Here is a 23,770-nt window from a genome sequence, read left to right on the forward strand (position 1 = left end):
AAAGCACTTCATGCTTTAAAGCAATTGTATTTTTGAACTGATTGTTCTTTCCTCTTAGTCCTCCTCTTTGGGTTTTTTTCCCCACACTCTTCTTCAGCATGATAGTTGATAAATTTGTTCCCTCAACAAATTTATATACATAAAAAAATTATATTAAATAGATATAAAATATATTTTTCCTTTAAAAGAAGAATACATTTTACAGCTTTTGATATTTGCTATTAAAAAACCATTGAAATTCACTGAAAAAACCATAGGTTATAGACCATATATAGTTAGGAATTAGCATTTACAAAACCTTGAAAATTCACTGAAAAAACCATAGGTTATAGACCATATATAGTTAGGAATTAGCATTTACAAAACCTTATTTTACTCACACAAAACCATTGAAATTCGCATATATAGTTAGTTGCACTAACTATATATCGCGCACCCGCAATCCACTGCTGATCATGTCACATATTACATCATTCATGACATGGTCAGTGACATCACTGATGACATCACTGATGACATCTCAAATGACATCACTGATGACATCACTGATGACAACATCCAGTGACTGTATGTTTCTGTAAAGTTAAAATATGTCTTACATATTGAAGAATGAGTGGTTGTATAAGTGTCTGGATGAAGGATTTAGTAGGTGCATGACTGACTGTATGAGTGAGTGATTACATGTGTCTCACTGAGTGCATGGGTTAGTGACTAAACTGTTTTAATTTGTGCATCATTATGTCTGTTGTTCTGTAAACTGCTGCATGTGTTGATCAGTAGCTATAGGAGTAACTATATGGGTTATTGATTGGTTGCCCAAGTATTTGTATGGGAGACTGAGTGTGTGTGTGGGTGGCTGGGAGGTGTATGACTCTGTGCATAGATGTGTGAGCAGTTGATTCACTAGATGTATGGGTTCAAAAGTGCATGTGGAAACAGCTGTATGGGCGGTTGACTGTGTGCATGAGTGTATTGGTGAGTGAATGGATATCTCAGTGCTACATGTCAAAGTAAGTACATATGTAAAACACAGTACATGTGAGAGTTGACATATATAAATAACTGTGCATAAGAGCCAGTGAATGTGTGAGTGGCTGTATGGATCATTGTGAACTTGTATCAGGGATTGTATAAGAGAGTAAATATGTGTTAGTATATGTTTGAATAAGTAAGGTGTGTATAACTGTATAGTTGAGGAAATGGAGGTGTGATTGATTCTTTGCATGACTGACTAGGTGTGTGAGTAACTCCATGGATGAGTGACAGTCTGTGAGTGTCTGTTTACACTGAGTGTATCTAAGGTTATATTAGAGTCTGAAGAGGTTCATCGTATTATCACATGAATGATGTCATCAGTGATGTGATCAGTAATGTCAAATGAGATGTCATCAGTGATGTCACCAGTGATGTCATTTGAGATGTCATCAGTGATGTCATCAGTGATGTCATTTGAGATGTCATCAGTGATGTCATCAGTGATGTCATTTGAGATGTGATCAGTGATGTCATCGGTGATGTCACTGACCATGTCATGAATGATGTAATATGTGACATGATCAGCAGTGGATTGCGGGTGCGCGATATATAGTTAGTGCAACTAACTATATATGCGAATTTCAATGGTTTTGTGTGAGTAAAATAAGGTTTTGTAAATGCTAATTCCTAACTATATATGGTCTATAACCTATGGTTTTTTCAGTGAATATATATATATATATATATATATATATATATATATATATATATATATATATATATATATATATACCTTTAGAATGCATACCGCAAGACCCCTGACGTCTTTGTTAAAATGTAGGGTGAAGTTGGGATGCTGCTATAGAATAGGGGGGGGGCGGTTGCCCTAGGGTGGAGCTGGGAACACTGCAGCAAAATCAGTATAATGGGGGCATATCCCTCCCCAACATCGAGGAATATTACTGGGTGGCACACCTAATTGTGGTCAATGATTTGGGTCATATCCCCGGAGATCACACGACATATGCACTAGAGAGAATCCAATTATAAGCCCGTTTATACCTAAACTACCTCTACAGGGGAAGGGGTGAAATAAAAATAGTCATCTGGGCTGCTGTCAGCCCAGATAACTATTGAAGCCTGGAAAGGGGTGGAGCGATTAACTAAATGAGGCACACAGGTTACTCAGAGATGTCCGTTTGGGTAGGAACGTGCCTCAAAGAAATTGGGAAGCTGAAGGTATTTAGACAGTGGGACACAATTGGGATATCCAAGCTGAGCAACCTCCTAGAAGAAAACACCTGTGACAGGTCTTGGGTAACAACTCTCATCAGCCAAGTTAGCTTGAATCCAGTGACACAGCGAGCAAGGGACCCATGTCTGGGCATACCCTTGTCCACTTAGGGCTAACATATCAAACACAAGAAGATGATTGACAGAGTGCTGACATTTTCCAACCATTTGCAGTCAAAAGATCTGGGTTTAATCCATTGTTTTTTTACTCACTATGACACCCCAATTTGGACCCAGCCAGCTTGGCAGTTCAGGCTTGACTCTTCCCATAAGGAGCAGGGTCAAGACTGAATTGCATACAGCTGGGTCCAAAGTGGGGTGGCATGGTGAGCAAAACAATTATGGATTAAATACAGATATTTGTGACTGGGGGTGAATGTTTGCATTGTACAGCATTCTGTCCATCATTTGTTCTCTTTGCTTTTGTTGCCGTAAATGCCCAGTCACCTGAACCCCATCCTGGATAACTTCCCTTGCTAGGTGGGAGCCAGTCTCTCAAGGGGAAAATGATCGACTTTGTCTCCAATTAAAAAAGATCCCAGCGTATGCCCTGAACACCTCAAGGATGCAGAATACAGGGGATAGAGCATTCCAGTCGACCACATATAGTATTATATCATCCGCGGAAAGCTCTATCATATCTTCTTAGTCTGAGTCCCATTTCAAGCCCCTGAGAATTGTGCTAACACGGATCCAAAAGGCCAGTTGCTTGAACGCCAGAACAAGAGTGGTGATGGGGGGCATTCATGTATGATACCCCTGCTGAGTCTAACTTTCCTCAACCGTTTCCTGTTACGCAGACCCAGGGCAGTGGTTCCCAATACAGCAGCCCTACCAATTCCAAAAACATTGTCCAAAGCCCCTTTTCCGAAGGGCTGCCTTCAGATATGGCCATTGTACAGAATCAAATGTTTCTTCAGTGTCCATTATTATCTGCAAAACTGGCTCACCAATTCGGTCTCTCCTGGTTAGACAGCTGGACAGGTGCTGCACGTTATGTCTGGTCGCCCTGTGTGGGGCATGAAACCTGACTGGTCGGAGGCTATTAGCCTACCTTCATGAGCCTAGATGCAAGCACCTTTGCTTTTGCTTATAGTTTCTATATTCAGTAGGGAAATCGGCCTATAGAAGGCACAGTTCTGTTTCCCTTCCTTGTGGATAAGGAGTATATCAGCCTGCCTCAAATCCTTTAGTAGGATTCTTTCCCACAGTTCTTCTACAAACATCGCTTTCATGGGGACCCACATACAGGATTTCACCCCTTGAAGATCTCCAGCAGGAACCTGTTTGGGCCTGGGTCCTTCGGGTAATAAGCTGGGCCATCTCATTGGGAGAATTCTTCCTCTGTCATTTCCATCTTTAGGACCTCCTCCCAGTGGTGGCAAACCAATTTCCCTAACAAACTATGCCATGTCGGGCATAGACCCATCTAGTGTCAAGCTGTACAGTCCCGTCGAGTGGTCTGCAAAGGCTTGCTCTTTGATCCGGGGTCTCCTCTAGGGCAACCCCCGGAGTGAACACTCTTTCTACCCTTCTTTGGCCTTCCTCCTTTTTTGGCAGCTTTCTAGCTTTAGCACTCTGCCCTCTGCGTCTCAAGACTTAGTGCCCTTTCCCTTGTAGGGTGGGGACACATACTCCACCTCTCCTCTGACCAACTCATCTTCCAGTTTCCGGCATCATTTCTCGCTTTCTACGCTTGTGTGGGTTATCAGTTCCCCTCCTCACTGCTGCTATAAATGCCTCCCAAATTGTCTCGCTGGAGCACACTAACTCTACATTCTCCTTAAAATAATATTTGGTGACTTGCCTTATGTCACACATTCTCTTATCTGTTAGTTCCCAGGGGTCTAATCTCCACCACCTCTCAGTTCTGGGTAATCTTGTCCAGAGTGTTGGCACTACTGGGGCATGGTCTGAGATTTCTCTGGGCAGATATTCTGTGTTCCCATAGACTCACACTAGGTGGTGCAGCTCCAACAGATAGTTCAACCTAAACATTGACCCCATGGCATTGGAGGCATAGGAGTGCTGTCGTCTTTGCGGATTACGGGCCCTCCCTATGTTGGCCATTCCGGTCTCATCCAAAAAATCCTGGAAAAGCCTGCATGGTATAGGAGTATATAGAGACCCTGGCTGAGGAACTTTCAGTTATTTCCCACCAAGTGCGTCTCTTACAACAAAATCACATCCAGATCATGCCTGGCCATGTATTTGGTTACTATTCCCCATTTCAATTTACTCCCATTCCATGACAGAACGTTGGGGGGGAGCCCCTCACCAATTTGCTGTGTCCTGAGTTCAGCCATAACCAGTCTTTTGGAATTCTCCCTCTCTATTAAGTCCCTTTAGGTGATGGCCTTCCTTGTGGATGATGTGCTGCTCCTTTCCCCTCCCAACCTCCCATATAAACTTCCCCCTCCCTACACCCTCATGCTGCAGGCTTTAAACTACCAGCTTCCCTAACTTCCGAGGTGTCTGTCTTCCCAACCATGTTAACATTTACAACAAATAAGTCACACAACATTACCTGGAGACAAGTCTTGGCTTGGGTCGACCTGCGGAACTTTAAAGGAGCCCCCATGCACCACCCACAAGGGCTCCAATGCCCTAATCCCCATTACCAGACTCACTGTCCCCCAGTCAGGTTGCATCCCAGCGCCTCTGTCAAATTATCACATGTGTTGTCATCGGTTGAAAACTGGGGGACGGCGGCACACCATCCAGGCAGAGCCAGTCCTTCTGCTGTGACTTTGGCTTGATTATAGTGAACCCCAAGGTTCACCCTTGTTTAGTGGTGGTTTAGTCAAAAAATAAATTCCCCCTTGGGCAATATTCAACCTAGGCAATCATTAAGCTCACCAGACATAAACATCAACATATAACATCACCTAAGGAAATGCAGAAAGAATAATTGTATGCAAAAGATATACAGTTTATTAAAACAAATTAAAATCAACTGAGACTGGTACTCAGTAGGCCTGACAAATACATCTATACATATACATAAATCAAATCATTTAATAGTAATAAAACACAGGTAAAAGTACAAGTTTAAAAACAAATCAAGGGACAGAAGAATAAGGAAAAATTGTTTCCTATTAGTAAAAGGGAGAAAGTACAGAGGTAGATCAGAGATCATAAACTAATCATTATTCTTATTATTTCATCAGTATTTTATGTCTCCCAAAACTCAAAGTAGTTCTCCCTTTTCTTGTGCATCGACGCGTTTCGGTGGGCAATCAATATATAGCCATCACCTTCTTCAGGATAATATAATTAACCATCCCTTTAAAAACAAGCCTTTAAGCTCTCTTTCTTTCTTTCACAGTAATGCAGCTAAATACACGATCTTTATCTGCGGAACGCCCTCCTTTTCTTAAGGTACATACAGCTTTTTCAAGATATTCGTTGTGTAAGTCCCCTTACTGGGAAGTGTAGTCAGAAAATGTCATGGTAACACAACACAGACTCTACCGTTCTTGATATGCAGCAAGAGGGTCTGGAAGTCAGATCCAATCCCCAGAACGTTGCAATATATAGTGGTTCTCTTTTTAAACCATGTTGCCACGCCGTTTACTTGAGACAGCAAAGGGTTAGCTCAGATACAGCACGAATATCAACCCGAGTTGCCGATAAATCAAAAAGTTCACTCAAACCACCCCTGTTAAGGGTTGCGATTCTAAGACACCAATGGTAGTCCAGACGGGGCATACGCCTCCGTATCGGGGATTTTGCTGCGAAATAGATGTATTTGTCAGGCCTACTGAGTACCAGTCTCAGTTGATTTTAATTTGTTTTAATAAACTGTATATCTTTTGCATACAAATATTCTTTCTGCATTTCCTTAGGTGATGTTATATGTTGATGTTTATGTCTGGTGAGCTTAATGATTGCCTAGGTTGAATATTGCCCAAGGGGGAATTTATTTTTTGACTTTTGTCTTATGGTACCCTACTCCCTTGGTTTTTGGGTCCCTCTCTTTTATTAGGTCTCGCTCTCGAGACCTATTGTCGTCGAGTTGTCTCTCAAGGGACACAGACCGGTGCACGAGCCGCTTAGGGTGTGTGGCACGCTTCGCGCGCGTGCGCACACACACAGCGTCACTGAGGCCGGCCGAAGGCACGCACACAAGAGCATACAAACACAGACAGACGCATACACACACGCGCGCAAACATACACACACCGCCGCCGCCCCCCCCCCACGCACGCACACACACACCCAGTGCTGCACACCGCGCCTTCTCTTTGAGAAAGGCTCCCCTCTGTGTTCCCTTGAATTGTCCCACCGACCCAGAAACGCTAATGCACTCTACGGCCGACACATACCTGTTTCTGCAGTGATGAATCCAACAACCGCCTCCCTGGTCCGGCTACTTCCTCCGGCGAAGAGCCGCAGATGTGACAGTGACGTACGGCGGCCCGGAAGGACAAACTGCAACAAACGCGCAGCCGTATTGGACGGCCAGCAAATCACCATAGAAAGCGAAAGGTAAACTGTTGAGAGTAGCTGCAAGCTCATCTTCAGTTTTAATGAAAATATTATTTATTTTCCGCTCTGACATTTCGAAATATTTATTCAGGCAGCTGTTTGGCGAGTGGGGTCTCATGCATATCAATATTTTAGATGGGAAATTTCCGATTTCTTAAGCTAAAGATGACGCTGTTTCACACATGGCAACATTTCAAAACAGAAAAGCAAGAGACATTCATACAAATAGTGAGATATTATTTTCTCAGTTTTCTAACATTGTAAAAGATGCGATTTTAGAGGAGAGACAGCTAAAATACAGCCACTGTTTGCTTTAAAAATCCGTAGTCTCCCGTTCAATTGGTCCTGTTAGTGTGTATGTTTCTGACGGTATTTGAAACCCTGTTTAATGCACACACTGCTTTTTAGGTCTCGCTCTCGAGACCTATTGTCGTCGAGTTGTCTCTCAAGGGAGACAGACCGGTGCACGAGCCGCATAGGGTGTGTGGACGTGCTTCGCGTGCGGGCACACACACAGCGTTACTTAGGCCAGTCGAAGGCACGCACACACGAGCATACAAACACAGACAGACGCATACACACACGCACGCACACACACACATCCAGAGATGCAAACATACCGCCCTCCTCCCCTGTTTTTCATGTATCTCGCCGAGTGTGAGTCACAGTGTCACGACGTTTACTTGCGACTCACTTCTTAATCGCTTGTCCTGCAGAAAGCCCTGCCCAACTCCAAGGGAATATATTCAAATTAATAATAAATCTAATATGTGTCATCATCATGGCGGCCACGGGTCCGCGCGGCCCTTCTTAGTTTATGCAGACGCAGTACTTACTGGCTGCCAGACAGTTGATCGATTCCTGCTGCTGCACACAGGCTGCCCAGCTCTGCCCTTATCATCGTCGGTCGGGCCGGGGCTGCAGGGCTAACTTAACGTCCATGATGAAACTGCGCTGCTGTGGTGGTTATGATAGGAGTGGCAAAGTGAAAAAATGTGCGCGTTACCGTGCGCACAGCCTCTGCCTATCCCTTCTGAACCCTCCAGTCCCATCCCACGGCCCGCCCAAATACATCAGTGTTTTCAGTACTGAGTGTGTCTGTTCCGAACTTTGGCTGCCCGTCCTCTGGCAAGTCAAGTGGCAAACAGATAGTCAACAGTACCACATGACAGTACTGACGGTCTGGCAGATTGCGGCCTAGACTGGTAGTACTGTTGCAAGCAGACAGCACCAGGCCGCCGCATACGTACTGATTAAAGCAAAGTCAGTGGCAGTGCAGCCATCCTTGAAAGAGCTCCATAATGCAGATAAACTCACTCAAATGGGGGTTTACATAGTGTGCGGGAGGCTTAGCGCGCAGTATATTTACTTCACTGCACTCAGTTGGAAAAACCACTCTCAATACTACAGGTAACGTGCCGCTCGGAACTGAAATAAACACGCGCAATTCTAGCGCCACCGAGCCCTCTTGGCGCGTTTCTAAACAACTGGGTCCACTTCTTTCCCAAATCAACGCAGGGCTCGGCCCGTCTTCAGAAACCCTGTGTGCCGCAAACTCGGGCGAGAACGCCGCCTGCCTCTCAACACAAACGGGAACAACAGGTGTGTGCTGGGTAAAGGTGTGTGTCCCTGCCGACCGGCCCCACACGATTAACGGTAAGATTTGAAGTTAAACAGTCATTGTAAACTAACTAACTTTAGTAGTGTTAGCTAAGCGATGCCAATGCTATGCCGTCACCGACCGTGCCAAAACCAACGCTGTTTTGTTTGGGTAGCATGATGGCATTGGTCCGATTCTAACTTGTAAGATCACCGGCAGTGGGACTGGACAGCTGCCTAGTCTTTCAGTGGTGGTATGTAAATATTCGGTGTGGCGTGAAGGAGTCGAAGCAGAGCACTGCCTCCTCACAAGCTCTGCCATACACACACCATCTTCAGGCTCAAGCCTTTCCTTGCATCTCATCACAAACGAACTACGGAGCCAGCATTTTAAGAAACAGACTGATATCTGTTTTCTTACGCCAGCTTGCTGTTCACTGGGGTTAAATAATTTATTCTGCAGTGATAATTAATGTGGATCTCAAATTAAAACGCTGGAAACGTATGTGTTGCACATGAGTTCTGTTTGCAAACTGTTCATACATATGATATCAATTTGCAGTTTGGAATAGACCAACAACACATCTCTTCCAAATTGCAACTCTGCATCCATTTGGAAACCCACTTCAAGCATCAATAAAAGTTTTTGGACTCGTAAATAACTTTTATACACAAAACAAATCTATTTTCGGGTAGCAACATGTGTATGGAAATGTTTGGCACCACTATCCAGACCGCGGTAGTTTTGTGTACACTTTGTTCCTCAGGCAGGGTGCAGCGTCGGGGGTTGCTCAGAGTTGCAGCAGAGCGCCTTTTTCACGGTGCATTGTCAGCGGTTAATTCACGCCAGGATGAAACCTAGAAGGGGAACCCAACTCCCATCCCAGTCCTGGATTTTAATCAAATCGGCTGCGGAAGTGTGTACCGAAAAACACGACAATGTAAACTGCCTTGTAAATTCTTCTTGTTGCCAGACTTCATTATGTACAGTTTAGTGTGTGATGAATACTGAAACTGCCAAAGAAAATATTCTCCAGCGCAACAAATACCATTATAAGGCTCTTTCGATCTTAAATGTGCCATTTCCTTTCATTTTCTACTCCAATATTTGAATGTTGTTTTTAACCCTGCATTAGTCTTTCTCCTGGGTCTGCACAGCCTACGATACTGTTTTTTCTAATCCTTAAAACGCCTCATATTCCATTGATGCTTACACAGCAAGAGCTATGCTTGAGGTTTTTTGATGCTTAGTTTTTATGTTAGTGGCATTTGTATAGCGCACAAACTGCCATTGGTAAAAGCATAGCAGCGCTTTCTAAATCTGCCTGTGCATCATTATCAAGGTCAGAACCATATATTTAACATTGATCTTTTTTTTTTTGCACAGTATCAAATATCACAGTTCTGCTATTTCTTAGCACACTAAATAACAGATGTTACTATTACTCAACATATGTTAATCAATGGATCCACCTTGGAGGGATGAAAGGCTGACTCAGCCTTGAAGCGATTCAAACTCTTGTTTTATCTTCCCTGCTCCCTGAAGCAAAGACAAAACAATTGCTCAGTTTAACAAGCATTTGCAATGCAATAGGTATTGCATTTAGGCAAGTTTAGGCTATTAATTGGAATTTTAAAAGACAATACCATTTATTAATCTGTTTTCAAAAACAACATATAGATAAAAATGTTGTCATTTACAATGCCAATAGCTCTACCTTTTGCAAAGGAGAGACCGTTGCATTGTACTCTACTACTCAGTTTATAATACCCCACTCACACTATACTAATAACTATATCTACAATATACTACTGACTCGTCACACCTCAAATACTCTATACTACTCACTCAAATACTCTTTAATACCCTAATCCTAATACTCTCTACTACTCTACGCACTAATAATTCTCTACTACTCAAAATAATTATACTACTAAGTTTCTACAATATTAATACCTATTACTCTATAGTACTCACTACTACTCTACTACACACTGTATAAAACGTTCTATTACTCACTATGACTCACTCTACAACTCTCTCTCTCTACTACTAACTCTCTAATAATCAGTTTATAATACCCTACTCAAACTATTCTAAAAACGATATCTACAAAATGCTACTCATTACTACTCACTATAATACTCTGAATTATAACTATCTAATACTCTACTACACTTTACGAACTACTCACTCTACTACTACTGTAAGCTACTCACACTTTACTCAATCTCTACTACTCTAATACTCTCAATTCACACTCTACTACTGACTCAACTAATCACACTAATATACCCTCTAACTACTCTACTACATACAAGTCATACTCCTCACAACTCACTAAATTACACTATCCACAATTTTATACTCACTCTCTACTACTCTACTACTTTCTACTACACTCTAATACAAAAAAATACTAACTACTGCTCTCTAATATATACTCTATTTTAAAATTAATTCGCTACTCACTCTACTAAATAGATATACTACTCCATATACTATCTATAACTCACTACACTACATCTATTTCTATCTAGTACTTTTCATTACTCACTACTACTCTGTCTCTACTACTCACTAACTCCTACACGCTCTCTACACACTATCTACTGCTCACTCTATACTACTCTCCACTAATCTACACTACTCACTACTATTGCCTACAACTCACTCTTACTTTACTCTATACAAGTATACTCTCTATTAATCAACTAGTCACTCTCCACTAACTATTAATCACTGCTAATACTCTCTACTACTCTCTAATGCGTACCTATTGCCATTGTAAATGACAATACCATATATTTATCGGTTTAAAAAAAAAACAATAAATGAAAAAAATGACATTTGCAATGCCAATAGCTCTAACTTTAACAAAGACGAGACCATTTAATTGTAAATGCTTGTTAGAGATAGTGGTGGTTTAGGCCAGACTGTGGTGAGCCTGCCTTCAACAGCTGGTCGTCAAGATAAGAGGAAACTGTAATAACCAATCTCTGACAGTGGACTGCGATCACCACCATCACTTTCATGAATTCTTGGGGGGCACTGGCGAGGCTGAAGAGGAGCATGGCAAATTGAAAAGGCTCCTAACCCACCTTGAACCGCACAAAGTGTCTGTAGGACTGCAGGATGGGTGCCTGGAAGTAGGTGTTTTGCAGGCAGTCCCCATCCAATCACCTGAATCCAGAGCAGACAGAACGTGTGCCAACATAAGCATCTTGAATTTGTCCTTCCACATGAACATGTTCAGAGTATAGAGATCTAAAATAGGATGAAGGCCTCTGTCCTTCTTTGGTATGAGGAACTAGTGGGAGTAACTGCCAGTCCCTATTTCTAGGGCCAAACCCTTTCTATGGCTCCTTTGTCCAATAGAGCCTGCACTTCTTGGAGCAGGATGGATTGGTGCTCCTCTGAAAGAATCACTAATGTCGGTGGGAAATGCTGCGGGTCAGAAAGAAATAGAAGGGCATAGCCTCTTTGAGCTATCTAAAAGACCCACCTGTCTGGTATATTTAGCCACCGTTGGAGGAAAGGTCTAATCCCACAGGGTGGTTTGGTGCCACTTAAGGCAAACTAAGGAGGCTTGGAGGCTGATGCTGTAGGGGCGGGGGACTTAAAAGTTTGCTATTATCAACTGATGGAGAAAAATTGGGGAGCGAGCTCCGGATCCAGGTACAAAGGTGTGGAAAGAAAGCAACAGACGTTGGCGCACAGGGATTGCTCTTATATGCAGCTCTATCGTCACTTCCAGGGCAGAATGAAGGCAATGCGAAGCTGCACAGCGCCAGCTGCTGGCTTGAGGGAACAGTTCTGTTTAAATCTTCTGGAACCTGTCTGGCACCTGGGGATATTGTAAAAGTGAAGAATCTGCGGTTCGAAGAATCCATTAGAATTACTGGCACAGGCACCAAAAATGCAAGTGGCATGCATCTATAAACCGCAACTCTGCAAGCGGTTTTGGTTTTACATGTGGGATGCACTTGTACCGTCTTATGCATTTGAAATCATATTGGGCCAGTAACAATATACCTTCCTTAGTAAAAAGAAATGTTGATGCATTGATACGTGCCACCATAATAAGTTGGGTGGGGGTTAGTTGGTGACAGATGAAAATTTCAAAGTGAATCAGCGAGGTTGCGCAGAAAAAGGTGGATCTGGGAATATACATGTGTGTGTCTCTTCCCTAAAACTGGCTAACCTCTCTATTCATCTCAAATGCACCAGCTGAGACCAGACTGCTTTGGCCACAAAGCCCAACCATATTAACCCAACAAAACATCCATTGCTTGCTTTTATGACTGTTGATTCACGCATATCCCTATTTGCATGGAGGGCAATCCACACTTGCTTCTTCCTGTATCAAAGAAGTGTTCCCCCTTGGTGTTTTTAGAACATTCCTCACAGATTGGTTTCTGATTTCTGCCACTCTCTCTGCCTTAAGTGGGCATCCTCCGCACCCACGAACTGGCTCTGCTTCACCCCTCTGTCTATGAATTGCTCTTTTAGTCGCTGTACCTTTGAACAGCTTTTTTTTTACCTATGACTTCATGGTAATCTCTTTTCTCTTGCATCTATAGGTGTGTCGGCTGCCATGCTCTTCCAGCAGGAACTGCATCCCCCTACCAATCAGCTCCGGGTGGCATTCGATGGCGACTCTGTGCTCTTCTCGGATGAGACCGACCGAGTATTCCGGGAGAAAGGCCTAGATGAAGCTGTGAAGTACGAGAAGTCCATGGAAACTGTGCCAATGGGCAAGGTGGGTACATTAGTGGCGAAGTGTAAATAAAACATTGAATCTCAAAACATAGCTTGACATGCTACCCACATTTAGCATCTCTTCTGTCCACTGCTGTTACATACTGGCCTCGGCCACACAAAATAAACCCTCTTAAAATCTATAATTCAAATCTGAACTCTCCAGCTAGGACCCTGGCTTTAATAGACTCACCCTGTCAATCAAAATTTAGAGCATACCAACTATCTAGAAAGCTTCTGCAACAAATACTGGCAAAGCCAGTAGGTCTGGCTTGCATTTCGAGTCCTGATGTTTTTAAAAAAGCCTCTACATTTAAAAAATGGCTGTTTTGTGTAAACACTGCAAGTCAGATACGAAAGCAAGCACCCAATAGGAGGTGCTGACAAACAGCTAATGGCATGAGGGTAGAGGCAAAAATACTCCTCTGGAGGGTGCCAAAGCCCACTCTGTGTGTGTATTTTAAATAGTGGGCAACTATAGGTCAAAAAACGCATTGGCAATGCCAATAGGTTTCACCTATGCAAGAGCCATTGGCTTTGCCAATATGTTTTAGCAATGTTGTACACCAGAAATGATGCTGTTCAGGATGGCTAAACGTTGGTTGGGTAAAGGAGAGTGGAGTGGAGTGGCGTAGAGTGGAGTGGCATTCAGTAGAGTTGAGTGACGTGGAGTGTCATGGAGTATCGTACAATGTCATGGAGGGTGTAGAGTGTCATAGAGTGGAAGGACGTAGAGTGGAGCAGTGTCAGAGTTGAGTAGAGTGTCCTAGAGTGGAGTGGTATAGAGTGTAGTGGACTGGTATAGAGCAGAGTGGAGTGTCATAGAGGGTGTTGCGTAGAGTGGAGTGCAGTGGAATAGAGTAAAGTGGTATAAAGTAGAGTGGCGCCGCATTGATTGCAGTTGAGTGGCGCACCGTGGAGTAGAGTGGCGAAGAGTACAGTGGTGTAGAGTAGATTGTTTCAGATAAGAGTGAAGTGGTTTGGAGTGGAGTGGTACAGGGTAGAGTAGAGTAGAGTGGTCTGAAGTGGTGCAAAGTAGAGGGGCCTAGGCTTGAGTAGTATAGAGTGCAGTGTCAGTATAGTGGTGCACAGTAGATTAGATGGCATGAAGTGCATTGACGTAGAGTGGTGCAGAGTAGAGTGGCATAGAGTGCAGTGCTGCAGAGTAGAGTGTTTTACAGTGCAGTGGTTTAGAGTGCGGTGTTGTAGAGTGCAGTGCAGTGGCATAGAGTGCAGCTGTATTAAATTGAGTGGTGGAGTGGGGTAGAATGGATTGGCGCAGAATGGAATAGGGTGGCGTAGACTGCAGTGGCATAGAGATGATTGAATCAGAGTAGAGTGGAGTGGCATAAAGTGCAGTGCTATAGACTAGAGTGTTGCAGAGTGCAGTGGTGCATAGTAGATTAAAATGGATTGGTGTAGAGCGCAGTGTTGCAGAGTAAAGTGACGCAGAGTGAAGTGGTATAAAGTGTAGTGGTGCAGGGTAGAGTGGTGCAGAGAGGAGTGATGTAGAGTATATATAGTGGTGCAAATTAGAATAGCGTGGCGTAGAGTGCAGTGGAATAGAGCAGAATGTTGTAGAGTATGGTGGCGTGTAGTGCAAAGTAGTTGGCATTTGTAGTGACGTAGGGTGCATTGGTTTTGAGTAAAGTGGTGTGGAGTGAAGTGGTTGTAGTGTCCAGTGGTTTAGAGTAGAGTGGCGTAGGCATAGAGCGCAGTGGGATAGAGTGGCGCAGTGTAGAGTGCAGTGGCATAGAGTGGAGTGGCGTAGAGTACAATGCCTTAGAGTGCAGTGGTGAGGAGTAGATTGTTTCAGTGTAGAGTGGAATGGTAGAGGGTAGAGTACAGTGGTGCAGGGTAGAGTGCAGTGGCACAGTGTAGTGGCTTAAAGCACCGTGGCGTAGAATAGAGTGACGTAGTGCCATAGAGTGGAGTGGGGCAGAGTGGAATAGAGTCGTGTATAGTGCAGTGGCATAGAGTGCAGTGCCGTAGAGTAGATTGTTTCAGAGTAGAGTGAAGTGGCATACAGTGGAGAAGAGTAGAGCAGAGAGGTGTAGCGTGCAGTGGTGCATAGTAGTGTAGGGTAGATTGCCCTGGCATAGAGTAGTGTTGTTCAGATTAGAGTAGAGAGGAGTAGAGTGCAGAGTGGAGTGCTGAAGAGAGCAGCAGTGAAGATTGCAGTGGTTCATAGTAGAGTAGGATAGAGTGCACTGGCAAATAGTAGAGTGTTGAAGAGTAGAGTAGAGAGGTGTGGAGTGGTGTAGAGTGCAGCAGTGAAGATTGCAGTGGTGCATAGTAGAGTAGGGTAGAGTGTACTGGCATAGAGTAGACAGGTGCACAGCAGAGTAGAGCGGTGTAGAGTGAGGTGGCATAGAGTGCAGTGGTGCCTAGTAGATTAGAGTGGCGTAGAGTGAAGAAGAGTGGTGTGATGTAGAGTGCAGTGGCATAGAGTACAGTGGTGCAAAGTAGAGTGGCAGAGAGTTCAGTGACAGAAAGTGCAGTGCAACAGAGCAGAGTGGCATAGAGGGCAGTGGTGTAGAGTAGAGTGGCATAGAGTAGAGTATAGTGGTGTATAGTGCAGTGGTGCAGAGTAGATTGACATACATTGAAGTGGCGTGGAGTGTATTGGTTTTGAGTAAAGTGGCGTAGAGTGCAGTTGTGTGGAGTAGTGTTGTGTGGCGTGGCAGAAGAGTGCAATAGAGTGGCGTTGACTGCAGTGGCAGAGTAGATTGTTTCAGAGTAGTGGAGTGGCATAGAGTGCAGTGGTGCAGAGTAGATTAAAGTGGATTGGTGTAGAGTTCAGTGGTGTAGAGCGGCAGAGAGTGTAGCATTGCAGAGTATACTGTTGTAGAGTGCAGTAGTGTATCATAGAATGGCGTGGAGTGCATTGGCGTAGAGTTCAGTGGCGCCGAGTAGTGTGGCGTAGAGTGCATTGGCACATAGTCGAGTGGCGTAGAGTATAATGGTGCAGAGTAGAATAGAGTGGCGTAGTGACATAGAGTAGAATAGAGTGGCGAGGAGCACAGTGGCATAGACTGTAATGGTTTGGAGTGATTTGGTGTAGAGTGCATTGGTATTGAGTAAAGTGGTGTAGAGTGCATTGGCGTAGTGTGCAGTGTTGCATAGTGGAGTAGTATGGAATAGAGTGCATTGATATAGAGTGAAGTGGTGTGGTGTAGAGTAGAGAGGTGTAGAGTGAGATGGAGCAGAAAAGAGTGCAGTGATTTAGAGTGGTGTAGCGTGGTGTGGTGCAGAGTAGAGTCGAGTGGCGTGGAGTGGAGAGGTGCAGAGTAGAGTGGAGTGGGTTAACGTGGAGATTCCATGGTATATTAGTGTGCTGACATTACACACATTTTCAATTGAAATGACCATTGCATTTGCATTCATACAGTTTTAGATTTGTTTTTGGTAAGCTAATAAAATATAGTGTACAATTACAGTGGAATTACATAAACAAGAGCAAAAACAAGAGAGACCAAAACATACATTTAGTCACAATAGGGTTTCAAAAAGATACAAATAAATACATGATACTTAAACCAAAACAAGATAGCAGAATCAAGATCAAAAGGAGAGAGTAAAATAAAATAACAAGAGAAGAGAGAGACGACATATAAGAGTCCTCATAAATTATACATGAAAGTGTATACAAACGTATAGGGCTTCTCTAATTTCATCCTTCATTGGACACAAAAACATAGATAAACACCCATAAAGAAGCCAGGGCATGCAACAAGACAAAGACAAATTTAAATCATAGTCATTTTAAATGGTCCACTAACGCCCCCATATCATAATACCTAACCTACGTTTCTGTTGCCCTTTAAGGGCATAGAGACTATGTTCTAGCTTGCATATGGCGTATAGTGTGCCCCTCCACGTTTCAAAAGATGTTGGCTCTTTTTGCCTCCATAGTGACGCTATGCATAGTCTAGCCACCGCAACAGCTATGAATATAAAGTACCTGAATTCAAACATCCCCTGTGTGGCTAATGATTCCTCTAATACACCCAAAAGCATTCCCATGGATGTAATCACAGTCTATCCCCTGTCACCTCTGTCAGTAAAGTCTCCATCTTATCAGTTGTCTGAATTCTGGGCATTCAAAAAACTTGTGCAGACTATCAGCTTGAACCATCCTACAGCGCGTACATTTGCCCTCATTTACCCCCCCCCCATACCAACCGTTAAATTTTGGCAGGCCTATAGTGTACATTAAACATGGTTTTATAATGTTGCGCTTTATGACTGGAGGAAATCAGAAGCTTATTTGCCAAGGCAATTGATTCTTGTAAGCTAGTCCCTCCCTGATCTAGTTTAGTGTTCCATTTGAGATTCTTTATTTCCAGATCATCACTTTGTAGTTCAATAAGACTTTGATACATGGTGCCAATCCTTCCATGCATCCTGATAACCTCCAACAGGTTACTTTTTTGGCCATATTTGCTACCTCTACTCTTTTTTTAAAAAATAATCCTGAATTTGTAAATATTTAAAAAAAAATCAGTTTTAGTGAGATCATATTCGGATACCAGCTAAGAGTAAGCCTTGATACCATTATTATCAATGAAATCCCTCAAGGTCAAAAGCCCCATTTGTCTCCATCTAGCCATGGTGGTGTCGGAGAAGATGGAAGGGGGTAGTGCTTGGGAGGAGGTAGGCGTATACAAATGAAGTTTACCGATCTTCAAATACTTTTGTATTTGCAGCCACACTTTGTGGGTAGCCTGAACCACCTGAAATCGAGTTATTTTTGTAGTAACTGGGCTCTAAAATCTGAAAGAAACTCCTCTCTGCTTTTGAGCCCAACAGCATCTGAAAAATGTTCGGAGACTCTTCTACCCTTACCTCACCTTCCCCTACCAGTAGAATTCCCATTTGTAGTAATAAACACACCCAATGATAAAAATAGAAAATTAGGAACAGCCCCCACCCCTTGAGATTGTGGTAAGATCATATACTTCATCGCTCGGCGGAGCTTACCTTGCGCCCCCTTAGAAGCGATTACAAATGGATTGAAGTTTCAGAAGTTGCTTCCCAGTGATTTCAAGTGGACAGATCTGAAATAATACAGCACTTTAGGCAAAACATCCATTTTTAAAACATTACACATTTGATAGATGTAGGCCTTCTATTCTGTCCAAATCCCTTTTTATTTTCCGCACCAGGGATTTCCAGTTAGATAATACCATCTTATCCAAGCATGCGTTTATTCGTATCCCTAAATATGTAGCATCCTCTATAACCCTAGGATCATTAATGCGTACTTGCTCAGTACAAGCTATTTCAGTTTTTGTTATATTTAATTTAAAACCAGATCTTTCCACAAATACGGCTGCTAATTGTTCGATCTCTCTCAAGGTCTTGGCTGGGTGTGGTGAGACAACCTCAATGTCGTCTGCATATACTAGTATAGTAACCTCCATCCCAGTTCTCGCCAGCAGCCCAATTAACCGATTTTCCAATAAATTCAAACAGGGATTAATGTAGAGGGCAAATAATAGGGGGGAGCAAGGACACCCTTGCCGGGTACCTCTTGATAATATAACCGAATCAGACTCGAGCCCCAGCGCACATATCTTTGCTTTAGGGGATCTATACATAGTCTGGATAGCCTCATACAATTTTAGCACACAAACGTTGTGTGGAAATGTCATCATCCAATGTATTGTTATGATCATCAGAACAGTTTATTTACAAACATTTAAATGCTTATAACACACGTACAGGCTTCCTCAAGCCAACCCCCCTCTAGCCAGCATGATTGTCACATAAAACCTCTCACTTTGAAGTCAGAGAAAGAATAAAAAACTCTCTGGAAGACAGAGCCCAACATTTGACCTTGCTCTTTGAATATATGGCAAATGTGACAAGATAAGAACCAGATATAAAGGCCTGTTTATAGAAAGGGAGTTTGTGGAAGAATACAGTAAACACAGTTTTGGGCAATGGAAGGGACAAACTCAAGCTGGACAGCCTAAAGCAAATAAAGCCAGCAATTAGAAAGACAAAAAATGTGAGTTACAAACCACAAAGCCAATGGAAAGCAATGGGGGGGAATGCATTTATAGGTTAACTTTCTGAATGTCCCCAAGATGTCTTTAGCAAACCAGACAGCTTTGTTGTCTATAAGGCTGCGACCCAAAAAGCTAAGCTATCAAGCCAGACCAAAACATCAGAGATGGACCACATAAACTGTCATATAGTATATAACCAATTATTGGTTTATGATACATTTTAAACTTGCATTCTGCATTCCTTTAACACCCACACCTGCTGGCTTTTAATATAAGGACAACTTACTCTAGATTAAAATATAAAACCTCGAATACATACAGCTGGTTATGTAGAAGCAATGTGTTCAACATCATTAAAACCATATGAAAATGTATGATGTACAATTTATCCAGAAACACTAGCAGTTTGCAAAGTTCATACGCTTACTACAATCAGAACTAGAATACAGTTAAGCAATCAAAATGATATTTAAAACGGCCTCAACATTGGCACAGTCTGATGTTAATTCACAGAAATATAGATGGGAAGCTGTCAATAAACGGGGGTTAATTTTATCCAAGGAGTGAAGCTTGAGTAATCTCTAATGTCACTTAGAAAGCCATAGTAAAAACGTACTCTTTATTGCTGTCACTCCCATCTGTTATTTTATGTTGTATAAGGCTTATTCATGAGCACCACTGTAGGCCAGCTGTGAAAGGGGGAGCTACACACAAAGTTAATCGTCAACCCTGTCCTGGCTGATAGATTAATAAAAAATATCTTTCCTAACTACAAGCCACAAAATGAGCTGCAAATAACACAGCTTAGAACCACAGAGATGTGTCGGTTTCTCCCTTTTTGACCTCTGCATTCTGTGTCTGTTGTATTATGCCATACTAGTACATCTATGGTAAATGAATTAATTTATTGAAAAATAGATGTGCTGTCATGGACGTAATTTGAGAGTAAACAGGGGTCGCAGCTGTGACCTGTAGCTTGCTCCCTGCTACTCCTGGCACTTCTGTTGCGATCCATGGCCTCAGCCACCAAGGGGACAAAATGTTTGCCTCATCTGAGGCCAGGGAGTAAAAGTTAAATTCATACTATCAGGATGGGATATCCAAGCATAAATTAAACCTTGTGATTAAATAGCGTTTGTAAACTATTTTTGTGTTTTGTTAGGAATATATTTGGACAGAGAGCGTCCATCTATAAAAGGGTCCTTAAGTTGATTATAGTCACCCCCTACAGTAAGGTTATCTTGAGAACATACATTTTGAACACAGTAAAGAATCTGTCGCAGAATTGAAAATCTACCCCAGTAGGCAGTGGCATGGGTTGCCAGCACCCGGGACAAGATGAGTATTGGGCGTGCAATTTGCACCCCCAATTTTGTTCCCTTAAGAATTTTGTGCCTATGACTCCCCCATGCTATGCCACTTCCAGTGGGAGCATGTTATGTTATGTTGGAAAGATTTGTACAGCGCATGGCTGCCCCAGCAATGGGGCGTCCCAGCACTATCCAGGTAACACATTAAAGGATGGAAAAACCGAGGAGGTGTACAATTAGGTCGGGAATAACCAAGTCTTTATAGCCTTTCTAAAAACAAAATGGTTCTGGATGCCTCTAATAGACACAGGTAGAGAGTTCCAGAGACCGGCCTCCAACGCCTTAAAAGAGCGACCACCGGAACTTGCTCTTAACACTCGGGGCGTGCAAGCTAGGTGCTGATCGGCTGAGCGCAGCGTACTATGCGGTGAATAAGGCGCCGCCAGCAGGTGACATAGGACAGGAAGCGCTTGTTGGATCATAATTTTGTGGGCAAACATAGTGTATTGAACTGGATTTTTTTATCAACTGGCAGCCAGTGAAGCTTAGGCATAAGCTTTGATGCTGAGCAGAATTTAGTGAGAGCAAAAAGCGAGTGTGCTGTTTCATTTTGTACCCTCTGTAAGCGCTGAATCCCAGATTTAAGTGTGCCTAAATAGAGGAAATTGCAATAATCTATTCTGAACAGAATTGTAGACTGGGTAAGGGTCTGGCAAGTTTGTGAGTCAAAAAACCCCAGGAGAGGCTTAAGCCCACGCAAAAGCCCATAGCAGACCCCGCAACCGTTTTTGTATTGCATTGCATTGCATATAGATATTGGTACATTGTTAATTTTTAGGTATAAAAGAAAGCCATCTACCTTTTTTATCTAGAACGTCTTTGTCTATATCAAGGCTTAAGGATTTTTGAAAGGCGGGTTTCCTGTAATAAAGCGATCTGAATTGTAAGTCTAGATAAATATGTCAAAACTCTCTGACTTTTTATTGGGTTACATAGACACTTAACATTCCATGAAACTATGTCTAGGTTTCTCATGGTGTACAGTGGGAGAAAAAAGATAGTGTATAAAGGTATGTAACGTATTCATAACATTACAATGAGTGCTCATCCTATAAACAATAATAAGGAAAGGGAGATAAAAGCCAAAGGAGTAGGCTAAGTTAGAAAGGATAGAGAGAGACAGGATACAAGAAAAAGAAAGAACAGAAAGGGGTGAAAGAGAGGGTGGAATAAAAAGAGAGAGATGAGAGGGAGAACAAAAACTCCCATTGATAGATATAGAAGAGATGGCTAAAAGCCAAAGGACTTTAGCCATAAGTAAACAGGTAAAAATAGGAACAAGAACAGTTAACTGGGAGAGTGGCAGAGCGCAGAGACAAAGACCTTCCAAGACCTGCCTCCCCACCGGAGAAGAGAAACAACAATAACATTTACAAAAAGATGTATAGAAGACCAATTTCCTGGGTAAATAATAGACATTGTTCTGGTAAGGAAAGCTGAAAAAGCATAGAAACAAAACTATAGAGAACAGGAACACTGACCAAAATAACACTTGGCGATACAAACAGCAAGCATTGGAAATGCAATAGGGCTCGCATTAGGAAAGTTTGAGCTATTGGTCTTATAAATGATTTTTTTTATTTATGTGTTATTTTTTAAACTAGCTAAATTAATAGCTTTGTCATTTACAATGCCAATAGTTATAACTTTCGCAAACACCTATAGCATTTGTAATGCAACATGTTTTGTATTTACGTGACTTAGATGTATTGATATTACAAATAACAATGGCTTTTAATTTTTTTAAATAATTAATACTTAAATAATTTATGTAATTAGTAATGGCAATAGCTTAAACTTTTGTAAATAACTCTTGTGAAGATTATGTTCAGTGTTTTTTATTGTGACGAAAATCCAAGAACAGAAGTGAAATATTAACATCTTTTTGTGATTTGTAATAAAGCATGAAAGCTTGAAAACAGCTTGAAACATTGAAAGAACATATTTGAACCAGTGATGCTGTGGTTGCGCTGAGTGATGCTGTGGTGGTGCTGAGTGAGGCTGCGGTTGCGCTGAGTGATGCTGTGGTTGCGCTGAGTGGTGTGTGCATCGGTGGAGCTTAGTGGGTGCATTGGTGGAGCTGTGTGGTGGGTGCATTGGTGGAGCATCGGTGGAGCTGTGTGGTGGGTGCATCGGTGGAGCTGTGTGGTGGGTGCCTCGGCGGAGCTGTGTGGTGGGTGCCTTGGCGGAGCTGTGTGGTGGGTGCATCGGTGGAGCTGGGTGTATCTGTGGAGCTGTGTGGTGGGTGCATCAGTGGAGCTGTGTGGTGGGTGCTTTGGTGGAGCTGTGTGGTGTGTGGAGCTGTGTGGTGGGTGCATCTGTGGAGGTGTGTGGTGGGTGCCTTGGTGGAGCTGTGTGGTGGGTGCATAGGTGGAGCTGTGTGGTGGGTGCCTTGGTGGAGCTGTGTGGTGGGTGCCTTGGTGGAGCTGTATGGTGGGTGCCTCGGTGGAGCTGTATGGTGGGTGCCTCGGTGGAGCTGTATGGTGGGTGCATCGGTGGAGCTGTGTGGTGGGTGCATCGGTGGAGCTGTGTCGGTGGAGCTGTGTGGTGGGTGCATCGGTGGAGCTGGGTGGTGGGTGCATCGGTGGAGCTGTGTCGGTGGAGCTGCGTGGTGGCTGCATCGGTGGAGCTGTGTGGTGGGTGCATCGGTGGAGCTGTGTGGTGGTCGTTCGGTGGAGCTGTGTGGTGGGTGCCTCGGTGGAGCTGTGTGGTGGGTGCATCGGTGGAGCTGTGTGGTGGGTGCATCGGTGGAGCTGTGTAGGTGGAGCTGTGTGGTGGGTGCATTGGTGGAGCTGTGTGGTGGGTGCATTGGTGGAGCTGGGTGGTGGGTGTATCGGTGCAGCTGTGTCGGTGGAGCTGTGTGGTGGCTGCATCGGTGGAGCTGTGTGGTGGGTGCATCGGTGGAGCTGTGTGGTGGGTCGTTCCATGGAGCTGTGTGGTGGGTGCCTCGGTGGAGCTGTGTGGTGGGTGCATCGGTGGAGCTGTGTGGTGGGTGCATCGGTGGAGCTGTGTAGGTGGAGCTGTGTGGTGGGTGCATCGGTGGAGCTGTGTGGTGGGTGCATTGGTGGAGCTGGGTGGTGGGTGCATCGGTGGAGCTGTGTGGTGGGTGCATTGGTGGAGCTCTGTGGTGGGTGCATCGGTGGAGCTGTGTGGTGGGTCGTTCGGTGGAGCTGTGTGTTGCTGTTGCGCTGAGTGATGCTGTTGTTGCACTGAGTGATGCTGTGGTGGTGCTGAGTGAGGCTGTGGTTGCTCTGAGTGATGGT

At 43.5% G+C, this 23,770-nt stretch overlaps 1 protein-coding gene across 2 annotated transcripts in view; it reads left to right on the forward strand.

The window, feature by feature from the left end:
- LOC144823871 (cytosolic 5'-nucleotidase 1A-like) overlaps positions 1-23,770 on the forward strand; it is a 114,641-nt gene that overhangs the window by 75,756 nt on the left and 15,115 nt on the right. For both annotated transcript variants that reach the window (XM_078682753.1, XM_078682754.1), the window contains one exon: positions 12,943-13,121. In XM_078682753.1, coding sequence (XP_078538879.1) covers positions 12,943-13,121 — 179 coding nt within the window. The remainder of the gene's footprint in view (positions 1-12,942; positions 13,122-23,770) is intronic.

Source organism: Lissotriton helveticus, chromosome 3_1 (genome assembly GCF_964261635.1).
Source record: "Lissotriton helveticus chromosome 3_1, aLisHel1.1, whole genome shotgun sequence".
NCBI classification, from domain to species: Eukaryota; Metazoa; Chordata; class Amphibia; order Caudata; family Salamandridae; genus Lissotriton; species Lissotriton helveticus.